The sequence below is a fragment of the Peromyscus maniculatus genome, chromosome 12 (genome assembly GCF_049852395.1).
Source record: "Peromyscus maniculatus bairdii isolate BWxNUB_F1_BW_parent chromosome 12, HU_Pman_BW_mat_3.1, whole genome shotgun sequence".
NCBI lineage: Eukaryota > Metazoa > Chordata > Mammalia > Rodentia > Cricetidae > Peromyscus > Peromyscus maniculatus.
This window is the reverse complement of record NC_134863.1, coordinates 63,634,128-63,647,735: the sequence shown is the minus strand read 5'-3', so window position 1 is coordinate 63,647,735 and position 13,608 is coordinate 63,634,128. Positions and strand designations below refer to the sequence as shown.

The 13,608-nt window shown below is 32.3% G+C and overlaps 1 protein-coding gene across 15 annotated transcripts in view; it reads left to right on the top strand.

Moving 5' to 3' along the window:
* Positions 1–13,608, top strand: part of Robo2 (roundabout guidance receptor 2) — a 523,875-nt gene that overhangs the window by 410,241 nt on the left and 100,026 nt on the right. For 14 of the 15 annotated variants that reach the window (XM_042259491.2, XM_076549116.1, XM_076549113.1 and 11 more), the window contains exon 7: positions 3,305–3,316. The exons of the other annotated variant lie outside the window; for it this stretch is intronic. In XM_042259491.2, coding sequence (XP_042115425.1) covers positions 3,305–3,316 — 12 coding nt within the window. The remainder of the gene's footprint in view (positions 1–3,304; positions 3,317–13,608) is intronic. 15 annotated transcript variants of the gene reach the window in all.

Here is a 13,608-nt window from a genome sequence, read left to right as displayed (position 1 = left end):
TGAAAAGAACAGGCCTCCCAGGGATATCAACTACACAAGGCACAGCAAGATACATTAAGACCAGGCACAAACCCTCACATTAAGACTGGTTGAGGCAATGCAGTAGGAGGAAAAGGATCCCAAGAACAAGTGAAGGAGTCAGAGGCACACCCCCCACTCCTACTGTCAGAAGTCCCACCCAAATACCAAGCCAAAAATGTAGCACATATGTGGAAGATTTATTCTTAAATAGGTAAATGACTATGAAAATAATTCATCTAGACCAAATCATCTCTAAGGTATGTTGGGGGGATTGAAATGAATAAGGCAAAAATTATATAACCAACCCCCAAAATATTCCATTCAAAAACTGTTTGCTGACTAAACAAATGTTAAGAACATGTGAGGAGCTGTTTGTTTGTAGAGAAAACAGATTTGTTTTTACACTTGAGTGCTTGACCCAAGGAAACATGGAGTGTTCTGTTTGCTTTGAGAACATTCTCAGCTAATTGTTTTCATAGTTTGTTGAAAGTTTCAGGTTCAGCATTTTATTGGAAGCAAACCTACAAAAACTGTACAAAGCATTGTTTTTTTAAAAAAATTATAATATATAATAAATATATATTACAATAAAATATATTAGATATATTTATTCTTTTATTTAGATACATTTATTCTTTTTTCTTTTTATAATAATATAAATTATTATATATTTATTATATAATATAATAAAATATATATTATATATATGTAAAAAAAGATCAGCAAACCTTAAATTGTTTCTTCTCTGATTTGTAGCATGCAGATAATTAGAGTGTTTGTGTTGCCATGGTATGAATTTGTCATTCATCTAAGATTACAACTTCAAAATAAGGGTTAAATGGTATTAATAAATCTCTGTAGAATGATGTAATGTACAGTAAATTATTATTGAAAAACATGTTATACCATTAAGGCATGCAGTTGGGATAGCTCACATTGTATGGTTAATGGGGGTAAAATTATGACTTTTATTTTCTGTGTCTATTTCATTATGCACATAAATGAAATGTTCAGCCTTTCTCTTGGTTGTTTTATTAGAATGAGGTCAACTGACCCAAGAGGTCATGTCCATTTTAGTCCATTTAATTCTGGAACACAGTTGAGTTTAATTTGCTGATTTTGAAAACATCCACCTGCTGATTTTCATGATGAAATGTTGCTGTGGAACAAGGACACGGAGTTTTATTGTGATATTTATACAGAAATTGTATTATTATGTGAATGTTAGCACATTGGGGATACTTTATGGAGTTTTATAATCAACACTTGAAACCAAAGTCTCTTCGGTATATTTTTTGTTTGATTGTTTTTTAATTTCAAAAGCATGGCAACAAACAAGGTTATCAAGTGAAGCTTGCCATCAAGTAGATTTATTATCTGCCTTGGCAAACAAAATTAAAAAGAAAAAAATTACTAAAAGAACTGCATTCATAATAATCAAATCAAAAAACGTATTAAGTAATCTGTAAAATGGTTCTTGAAAGAGATATCAAAACAGCAGCTTCATTTATGCAAACAGTTTCCCTCATTTCCCAGTTTTTTTTATTCACTTGTTATAAAAAGTATTTCATTGGAAGTTCTGTCCTCTAAGGCAGTATAGTAAAAAATTTTTGCAAGTATAAAGTGAATGCAAAATATATTATTTATTTCAACATGATCCCTCAACTATAGTCTCTTCTCTTTCCTTCATGTCAGAACCTTAGAAGATGTAATATTTCTTAGGGAAGTATATTTGAACACCAATATTATATTGCAGGTAAATTAGCACAAATTTCAATATTGATTTCTTTTCCCTATTAGAAACTGACACAACTGAGAGAAATTATTAGTGAGAGTAAAGGAAGAATTTATGATGTCAATCTTACGTCTTTACTTAGTTATTAGTCTTGGGCCTTTCTATTCATCCCTTTACAAAAAAGGATAAAAAGGGTCACCAGGCAACTTCTCAATGCTTTTTTACAATAAACATACCATAAATTAGTTATGCCAGTGACCCAGAATTTTCCTACCGTTACTACAATCATCATGGTTTTATTATCCTAATTGTAAATACTACTATTATAAAAGACAACTATCTTTCAGATATATCTAACTATACTCTTAGTTTTAGGGATCACACAAATTCAGAATTATAATGGACAGGCTTATTAAATGCTCAAGTATAAAGCATGTTCCAAATGTTGTATTTATCTTATCAAGCCCAACATCAAGATCAATATCATGATCAACATCAGCAAGATCTATTTGTACCTTATTTTAGAAATGCATTATTATTCACTAGGGTTATATATGCTGGGATATGGATGTATATAGACCTATTAGATGGAAAAATTAATATTTTAATTGTACAGTTTTATATAGTTAGCTCTTCTAAACAGATTTCATCTTCTGGATAAAGGAAAACCATGTTTTCTATTGCTTATTTATTGCCTTTAAATGGTTGTTCATCCATATTGATTTGAAATTTTTTAAAAAAATATTTAGCTTATGTATGTATCTTAAAATTTCAGTCATTAAGAGAATGTCAGCCTACTTCTATGGATCTTAGTAACCAAAATGTTATGGTAACATAAAAAAATGTTATATTTGCTGAAGCATCAGTTTGAAGCTATGCTCAGTGAGAGAAGGAATCAACATGCCAGTCACTGGTTCATCACCTATGCCAGAAGAAACAATAGGTTCAGTAGTGGTTCGGGAGCTACAGAGTTGGGATCTGCAGACGTGTCTCAACCTATTTGTTATATGAAACACATAGATGATTTCCATGGATGAAAGCAAAGTAGACCTAAATTATTGCCTACTGAAAAGTTGCATCAGGAGCTTGTTTATATTCCCTGAAATGGTTCTGACAAGTCATGCTTAAAATTCAATTGCTATTTAGTTCAGGTAGTGAGGCCTTATTTGCAGACATGATGTTTGCTACATATTGACTTGAATAGTTGATCAGTCTGTTCTTAACTTGGGAGTAGCATAAGGCTCTTTAACTTGATGTCTTTGAAGTAAAAACTGAAGTAAGTACTGATGATAAGACTAAAACCTACACTATCCCTTCAAATCCTCAGAGTTAGTCCTAAGGTTCAAAAAACTTTTTCTGTAGAATTATGTTTATATCTTTCAGTTGTATCAGACTTAGGCACCCTGTTCATAATTGAATTATGAGAATAGAAATCACTCTATTGTCCATACTTAAATGTAACATTACACATCATGCATTCTGATAATTTTCTTTTCTTTTTTTTAATTTCTTTTTTATGTTCTCACCACACCATTGTAATGTCTACAGTTCGCCCTGTTGGTAAGTAGCCATCATTCTATCCATTTGGCATGGCTTTGCACAGTGCTTCATAATTCATGCATAGTAGCATTTGGCAGAATTAAGTATATTTATTTACCCATGTTAAAATGCTTCTCGAGGGACTATCTGCTATAATAGTTGCTCATGGATTTTCAATTGCTTTGGTAAACAATTTTAGTATTTACTTTCTCAATACAGCAAGGAGCTGGTGTCAATTTTCAGATGAAATAACAAGTTGTTAATGTTATAAATCCCTAACTTTTCCTAAGTAGGATGATACAATACTTTATTTTGTATTGTATGTACAAAATAATAGGCTATGTTTGATATTACTCAAGAGAGAAGTCTATGCATTAAATTGAGATGTTTATCTCTTATTCACCTGCTTCATTTTAAGCCAGTCAGACTCCTCATTTTTTTAGGGATATTTCTCTCTGTGCCTGCTCATCTGCATTTCTACAGAGGGAAAATTTAATAAGAATCTGCTATATGTTGTGTTAAGTGGATTCTTAACATTAGTTTGGGAGAGTAGGGAGATACTGTGGCATGAAAACAGTGTTTGTGGCTTAATATCTCATCATTGCTTTGGCTTTGCAAAAATGAATAGCATGCGCTTATAGAAATTTAACTGCTGATTATTTGTGACTATTTTAATGATGAAATATTTTTAAATTCACTTAATTAGTAACATCAAGTTTAGAATAACTTACCCATGAGTATGTTTAGATAGAAGAAATTTTGTGAGATGAAAATATGGAGGCATAAATATGAGGATAAATGAATTGTTCCAGCACATTTTTAAAAAAGTATACCTCAAACTATTTTAATAACTTATTCAGCTTTCACTATTTCAGAAATTGTCCATCTCACTTGAAAACCCTTCTTAATATACTGACCTGACAATTTTACCATTGGATGTGAATTGACCTAAACTCACATTATTTTTTTTTCTTGTTTGTGATAACACATACTTTTATCATATAGTTTGTTCATGTCAATAGCAAGTATTGTCAATAAAATTTGGTTTCAAAATTAGGAGTTCTCATATGCATTATATTAGCACTCTTTTTTTTTATTCACATGTTAATATTCTTACTCCTCTGTGTCAAATAAGTGCAGGAGGTCTGAATGAATGACCCTAGCATAAGTGGGTCATTGGGCCATGCATACAATGTTTCTGTAAACTTCTATTGTCACAGGGCAGTGGTGGTGCACACTTTTAATCCAGCACTTGGGAAGCAGAGCCAGGTGGATCTCTGTGAGTACGAGGCCACCCTGGGCAACAGAGTGAGTTCCGGGCAAGGTGCAAAGCTACACAGATAAACCCTGTCTTGAAAAACAAAACAAAACAAAACCTCTATTGTCTCACTTCTGGGTCTAGTTTTTAATACACTTATTGCTTAGCATAGTAACATTTTGAAATATACTTGAGACTTAATTAATTTAAATATAAGTTGCAATGTTTTTTTTGAAGCATAATAATTTGACCAATCATACTTTTCGGGATTGATTTTTAAAAATTGAGGACAGTAATACTATAATTTTAAAACTCATTGTTTGAATTTTTAATGATTCATTTAATAACAACTACATTACAATTGAGGGCTTCTTAAAAATAAGAAGAGAATAAGGAAGAATAAAATGGCATAGACTAGGAAAAGAGAGCTGCTTTTCAGTAACATCACTGTTCTACACCTAGAACTATATTCCCTTGTCATTTTAGAACCATGCTTTGTTCTAACATCATTCTAGAGCTGATAGTCCATTATCTGATCACTCTAGATACATCGCTTTGCTCTAAATTCATTCTAGGACTGATGGTCTCTTCTGACCATTCAAGAACTAATGCTCTGGTTGTAGGTGGAGTTTCTCCATCCCACCAGTCAGCTCTGTCCCACCAGCACACTCCTAAAATAAGCATTCAGAGACTTAATATTCATTATGAATACTTGGCCAATAGCTTAAGCTTGATAATAACAAGATCTAAAAACTTAATCCATATTTCTAATTTAAGCTCTGCTTTTTCCATAGTACCTTTTTTCAGCATGCCATTTTCATCTTGTTTCTCTCCAAATCTTCTGGTGATTCCTCTTCTTCTATCCCACACTCTCTTTTTGTCTAACCTCTACCTGCCTAGCTACTTGCCAGTTAGCCCTTTATTAAACCAATGAGAACAACAAATATTCACAGTGTACAAAAAGATTGTTCCACAGCATCTGATAGATGACCATTTCATTAGAGTTTCTCTCTCATCATCTCTTAACTAGGTAGAGAGACCTATTTATGTAACAAATATTAAATTCATTATTGAAACTTATTATATACTAAAAATGTATTAGTAAAGATATGTATGCAAAAATTACATATAATAAAATTAAGGACATAATAATTGGAAAGAAAAAAATCTAATCTTTTTGGAAATTTTAATAACTAGGCAGCAACAACTTTACAAGTTTATAAATTTTAATTTATTTTAAGAGAGTAAATCTATAATTCTCATTGTTGATGTTAAATATATATGATTAGATGAGAACACTTGTCAATGGAAAAAATTTCAGAAAGAACTCTTCAGATATTATAATTATAACAAACACATTTCAAGTAAACAGAAAATAAACAGATTAAACTTACAGATTTTGGTAGCTAGAAATAAAATGTTCATACACCTCTTAACGCATTTAATAAGTTCTTAGATTATATGACAATGTTAATAATGTCTAATACATTTATAGAATGTATTAGAGCACTGGTTAAAACAACATGGTGTGTTCGGTGCTCAGAGATGTAGCTGTCACTGGCAGTGAATTTCAAAAGTTATTTCCAAATTTATCCTTGTTTGAAACAATTTCTTATGATTCCCATTGAACTGGAAATAAAGAATAGCTTTTTGACACATTATACTTTATCTTAGAAAGTCTGTCATTTCTTAAATCTGTCTTGAATGACTTATGACAGTGCTCAGAAGTATGAAGAACTATACTTCAAATGTGACAACTGCCATGAACTTGGGAAATTGAAAGTTAGATACGTTTTCATTGGATTAGTAAAGAAAAGGCTGACAAAGAAGAGATTAGACTGCTGTGTCCCTGAATTAGCTCTTAAAATGACTTTTGATACATTAAATATAGACATTGAAACTTTTATAAGGTAAAAGGAAGACACCAATTGAAATAATCAATTAAACACATCATTGAAAAACTCATTATTATTCAGTTTTTTAGTGGAGTCAAACACAGTATTTTCAACTTTGAAGATCTTAGAGCTATCATAAAGAGTATTCTAAAAGCTAATCTTAAAGAGGTGAGAAAATTTCTTTCTAATTCTACTCTAAATAAGGGAACAACATATTTTCAAACTAATACAAATTTTAGAAAAAAAGTTTCTGGATTTTTCCTCTGAAAGGATTTTAAAAGAACAGTATAAATCAAATTAAATTTCTGGAGCACTTAAAGATTCAGAAAACAATCACTTTGTTATTCCATACGAAGCTTTTTTGTGTTCTGTGTAGAAAGCTAAATTTGGAAATTATTGCAAACTTCATAGTGAGAATTTGTCCAAACATACAACTTAAAAGATTCAGCTGAATTTAAAAGAGACAAATTTACTACACTATGAAGGTCACAGTTGGAATTACACACACTCTTAACTGTATTTTGAGATTCAATATAAATTTGATTAGATTTCTGCTGTAGAAAATAATTTTGAAAGCCATCAATTTTATCCTCATTTGAGGAAAGTATTTTCCATGTTACTGTTTCTCATTTGTAATGTCACCAGTGTCGCAGAAGGAGCCCACTTATCTGTGTGTTATATTTTGGGTTAGCACTAAATCTAGATCCATGCTTCTTTATAATGAACTCACCAGGCTTTCCTGCTTTACTTTTGACATTGTTCCAAAGGCATCATTCATAGGAAAAGTCAAAAATGCATCTGAGGGTAAAGCTAGCTGTGACTAGTGAAGTATTAATTTGTTTATGGAAATGTCTTCTAACCAGAAACCTGACAATAAGAAAACGATCACAGTGGGGAACCTCCCTCTGTTCCTATAACCATCTGGTTTATTTTCCTATTGGAAGCCTTTCTCCAGCATAAAAATAAAAATGAACATCTATTTTGGAGATGGGCAACACATTTTTTTTCATAGCAGTAATTCAAAACATGATGAGCAATTTGGAAAAGAACTGTCAAATCTACCAGCTGCCTTGCCTGTGAAGTTGAGCTCTCTTCCGTTTTGTGTCTTATGTACCATATGCTAGCTGCTGATTGCCTCAACCATAGAGAGGAAAAGCTGAGTGGATCAGGTGAAACTTCTGGAAATCAACAGCAAACTCCATATATAACTTCATAGACATTTCTAGGCATTTAACCAATTTAGTCATAAAAATGTTTGTTACATTTTGATAGAATGTGCCAGTGCAAGTATTTATAAGTACTTCAGAATGACATGTTATTGCAAAAGCAATATTAAATGATTTATTTTTAAAGAAACAGTGCTAAAGAAATGTCTCAGTGGTTAAGAGCACTTGCAGCACCCACATGGCAGTTCACAACCATCTGTAACTCCAATTTATGGGGATCCACATCCATTTCTGACCTCCATGGGCACTATACACACCTGAAGAACTAAAAAAAAATTATATATATATATTATAATTTATATATAAATTATACTTTTCTAAAGAAGAAAGAAAGAGCCATTATTTTAAACAAATCTTTATGGGCATATTTATATCCACATATTAGCTAGTTCTGTTTATACATTGGTATACGATTTAATTATAGCATGATCTAAATAATTTTATTCTTGAAGTCAGCAAAAATGTTAATAAAAGAGACAATGAATGAAAATTTTCTTTAGGGAAAATTATAATTCAGACCTGACTTAGAGCATAAGATGTCAAATAGTCCTAACTCCTTCACATTCCAAAAATCAAGCTTAAAATTTAATGTTTGTACATAACTTAATACGGTGTCTGTTTCAATTACTTTTAAAACAAGAAAATGCATAATTCTTACACTTCATCTTGAAATATCTCCTAAAGATTTCTTGAGTGTGTTTTGCAAGCAGATCTGTGGTTTGAATCACAGCATTACTCCTCCCTCAAAAAAGCCGTTCCTCACATGACCCGAAGTGGTCATCTTCTGCTTACAAGAGTTATGTTTTCTGTACCAGGCCCTTAGATGCTGGTTTTTGTAGAGTTCCAATTAATTATTACTGTGCACATTTCCTCCAATGTATTGATTACATTAAAAATCATTACATCTTAAAATTTCAATTCTGTTTTCATCATGTGAAATATTTGGAATACCTTTAGCTAGGCTAACTTTTAAGGTGAAATGCAATCATGTGTTCTTTCTCATACTTTATTGATTTCAGCTTGTGTAAGTTGCTGTATATACATTACCTCTGCTAGAGCAAAAATTGCTTTTAAACTTATTATACAAATTCTTTTTCATCATTCCTTGAATTTGGGAAGGAGATTCTTTGGCCGTTTTATTGAATAGCACCTTACTGAATTATGAAGCTTCCAGAAAAATTTCCCCTTTGAGAGGTTTTATATTACTGCAAGATTGTTCATGTTCTTTCTTCCTATGGTTTGATGTATTAGACTTCAACCTTGATCATCTGATGTCTAGCTTTTCTGAGATACAATAAAACCCCTGAATCTAAAGATCATGGCTTATTAGCTTTGTTTTAAGAATATTTTTCTTCTCTAACATTTTCATTTCCTCAAATGCATTAGTTTTGTTGGCTTCTCTCTCTCAACATCCCAGATTTACCAACTTCTCTGCAATAGTATCTAAGACATCAGTTTTATAATACATTTTAACATGTGTTTTAATGTCACCTGACAACTTCCCCCTTTCAGTTACAGTTATGAAGTATTTATTGTTATTTAAATATATTTTACTTCTTTATTTTTTCTGTTTCCCTCATTTCCTTGTTAAACTTCACATTTTTTTGACAAAAAAAACCCCCAAATTTTACTAAAATAAAGTCATCAGCAAAATAAACAAACCTATGGATTAGAAATAGATAGATTCCATTATCAATATAATAAAAGATTTGCTAGTGGTCTAATAGCTTTTTTTTTTTTTTTAAGGAAAAACATTTAATTGGGGTGGCTTACATTTTCAGAGTTTTAGGCTATTATCATCATGGCGCAACATTGTGGCATACAGGCAGAGCTGGGACTAGAGCTGAGAGTTCTACATCTTGATAGGCAGGCAGAAGTGCTCTCAAATACGGGGCATGTCTTGAGACCCCGAGCCCGCCTCCTCAGTGACACACTTCCTCCAACAAGGCCATGCCTACTCCAACAAAGCCAAACCTCTCAAAAGTGCCATTCCCTATTCAACTTCACATTTCAATCACCTATTTCTTGTGGCGTTTGGCCAATTTGCTTATTTATTATATTCTTGATGGGCATACTTTTATGGAGATTTGTTCTGTATATAGCTGCTCATTTAGACAATGGGCAGACTTCTAAATTATGTTTGTTTGTTTTTTCCTTTAGGTAGTTTTGGAAGTTATGGGTTCATTTTTTCACATTTATTACTACATTCCTTTTGTCATTAATTAAATGGGTAATTAGTTGATATACTGCTCTAGTTAACTTAAATCCTGTTTTCGTCTCTCACTGTTTAACTCTCTAGTTAAATGGAGAATACGGCTTCCTTATTTTGAAAAATGGAAGTTGTGTCAGGGTCATTCAGTATCCCTACTTAGAAAGTTTTCTTCCATTCTATCAGAACCCATCCTTTGTTATGCTTAGTACCGGTGCACCTGTACGGAAGCAGTAGAACTGATGAGATACAGGGATTTTTTCACACGAGAGCCCCTTTCCATTTTCATTCATGAGCAAGATGACCTTCAGATATGTGAGGTTCTGTTGCTACACACACACAAAAATTGCCACATATTTGATGATTTAGAATGACATGCACTTCTTATGAGAAAGTTTTGTAAATACAACTTCCAAATGGACACACCATTGAGGGGGAGGAGTGATGCCATACTTTCAGGTTTATTTGTGTACATTCTCAGAATTTTGGGGTGTATATTTCTGAAGTGTTTATTGGCATAGATGCTGGCTAGTTTTAGAGGCCATCCACTACGCTTTAATGCCTGGACCTCAGATCCTTACTGTGTTGTATTAGAGACTTTTCTGTTGTGATAAGACACTATGACCAAGGTGACTCATAAAAGCAAGTGTTTAATTTGAGACTCATGATTTCTGAGGATCGCAATATATGACTGGATATTGTGGAGAGGAGTATAGGAGCTGCCATGAGTCTGAAGTAGTAGCTGAGAGCTTGCATTTTGATCTACAAGCACAAGGCAGAGAGTGCTAACTGGGAATGATGTGGGCTTTTGAAATTTCAACACCCACCCTCAGTTCGTACATCCAATAAAGCCATGCCTTTTTATCCTTCCCAAAGAGTTTCACTTACAGGGAACCAAGGATCCATACATGAGATACTATGGGGGCCAATCTTATTCAAACTAACACAAACATGTTATATAATACTTCTCTGATTTGACCGACTGGGAACAGCTACTTGTTTAGGAGCAGTGTCCTTTAAAAATCTTACATGATCATTTAGGCTCACCTAATTAGTATAATGATGTTAAAGTCAACTAATTAGTAACTTTAATAGCATCTTTAGAAAACACATTGTATGCCATAACATATTCATAGAAAGACCATTGGGAAGTGAAGGTTATGTGGACCATTTACTATCCAGTCAATCACAGTAGGCTTCCCTCTTTCAGTAAGTTCTTGGCTGCCTCCTGAATTTTAATTAGTGTCCTGCACAGTGGTGACTTATTTGCTAGGTGTCACACTTCACTCCAGGTCACAATCAAAGAATCAAAGAGTAGCCTTTTGTAGTATTGAAAGATATTTCTGTAAAGTCAGACTTGAAAGAGGACAGAGCTGTGATATAAAGGTATCCAGCATGGATTCTCATTCTCATCTACACTTGACTGGTAAGCAGACTATTTTAAAATTTGTGGTTTTGGGTTATGGTAGAATTCTCATACTAACTTCCTTTCTTCTGTGCAATAGCAAGATAGCAGGAAATGGAAGAACAAGCCTTATTCCATTATAGACACTAGATATCAAAAGTTTAAATTTTTGTAGTATCTCCATATATGAATAATATGAATAAAAGCAATATGTTTTAATTTTGTACTTAAAGAACTATATCAGACCTCTTAAAGTTTAAGTGATCATTTCCAAACTGCTATAAGATAAATATATTATATTACCACTTGAAGTATTCCTTATAAAAACATAAAAATTTTATTTTCAGAAACAATGGTAATTTCAGACAGTATTGTCAGGAGATCGTGACATTAACAATTCTATAATGCACATTGCACATAAATATTACATGTGGTATTTGAAATACTACAGAACTTATTTAAAGTTCTTATTTAAACATACATTATGTTTCTCAGGTGACTGGTCCGTAATTATATTCTTTAAATATATAAACTAGTAAAATGAATTAAAATTTAAATTAAATAGTTCTGAGTATATTTTAAACTCTTTTGGCCAGTATTATTTCTGAAACTTATAGTTAATGTAATTTTCATATACTGTACAGAAATCTTAGTGCTTTACCAGAAAGAGCTATTGTCTTCTTTCTGCTGTCTCCAATTGTAGCATAACACTGAGCATGTTCTAGGAGCATGTCAAATGTTGGTACCGTTACTAGATATACACATATGCACGTATAGGTAATGGTTTATGCAAGCAGCTTTAAATAGTGCCATAAAAAGATCAAGCAATATTTATAGTAACAGGCCAGTATTATATCCCCCACCCATTCTGTTGGTAGGAGATAAAATGCAACAGGAAGAAAGCACTAATGAATTAGGATGGTGCCTTACAAAGCGTGTAATTAATGTTATTAAGAAACATTGCAATTGCATATTAAAATTCTGCTAACTAAGCAACCCTTCTGTATCAGGACATTTGTTCCTTGGTTGCAAGATTTTTTTTTTTTTTTTTTTTTTTTTTTTTTTTTTTTTTTGCTTTTGCTCCTGCTTTTTCTGATTGGCATCTTGTGCAACCTTTCTCAAAAAAATGAATGGGATGTGAGCAGCCTTCTTGGTCTAGCTAGAGTGCTGACGTGACAGTTCTGGCAAGTTGACAGGTTAAGTGAGTAAAAATGGATGTCTTGTCTTACCATTTACTTGAAGAATTACCTCTAAGCTTTGTTTTCCCCCTCCACTTTCCCAATATTCCAATGCCTTCTGCTCTACCTATAAGGACTGCACCCTTCCCAACTTAAGAGTTTAGGCCAATTTAGGGTTTACTTTCTAGCATCCTTTGTTCTTCTTTTTGTTGGCTTAAAAATGACATTGTCCTTAGAATTAATGTGGTTAGGCTTTTATTAAATATGTTTTTAAAATAAAATCATTTCCCTTGCAAATTATCAGTATCATTAAAAATCAAAATCTCACTATGTTATTACCACTATCTTAATCAATAAAACAGATAATGAGGAGATAATATGATAAAAACATATTATGTGGAAAACATTTTAAAGCCAATGAATCCAAAAATAATATATTTTTTAAAATAACAAAGTTACATATTTTTATATGACAAAACAACATGGAAAAATAAAATTTAAAATGGTATGTTAAAAATATTGGCATATTTTTCACAGGAGTTTTCATCTTGTGACTTTTATATGATCAGAAGTTCTGTGACACTTGCCTATTAAAACACAGAATAATTTATTTTGCTTACATGACTTCCTCTGCTTACCTATAATTGACAGTAAATCTGCTTTAGGAAGCTGGAATCTAATAAAGTTTTAAGTTTTCCATAAACATGTCTGTCTTAGTTTTGAGTTAATTATTATATTCATCGTAATGTAGAAATATTTAATGACATTAGAAAATTAATGGAAATTTCCTAAATAAAGACCATTTACTTAGAAAATTGCACAACCCCACTCACATAATCCTTCAGTTTATGAAAACCACTAAAAGAGGAGAATGAAATAAGCTGCCCTTGGCAACAAAGAAAGCAGGTGTGGCTATGGATGGGTGTACTGACAGTGGGTGTTGCTCACTGTGTGAGGATTACCTTCACCTTTCCTTTTTCCAGGTCAACCCCTCCCTCCTTTCGCTCTTCCCAGAATTGCATCCACTCTTGCTCTCTGTAGCAATTTAGAAATCACCTTTCTTATTTTATGGTCATATTTGATAAAAAAAAAAAACTCACTGCCCAACTTTATTTTCTATTACTAGCCATAAGATTTTAAGT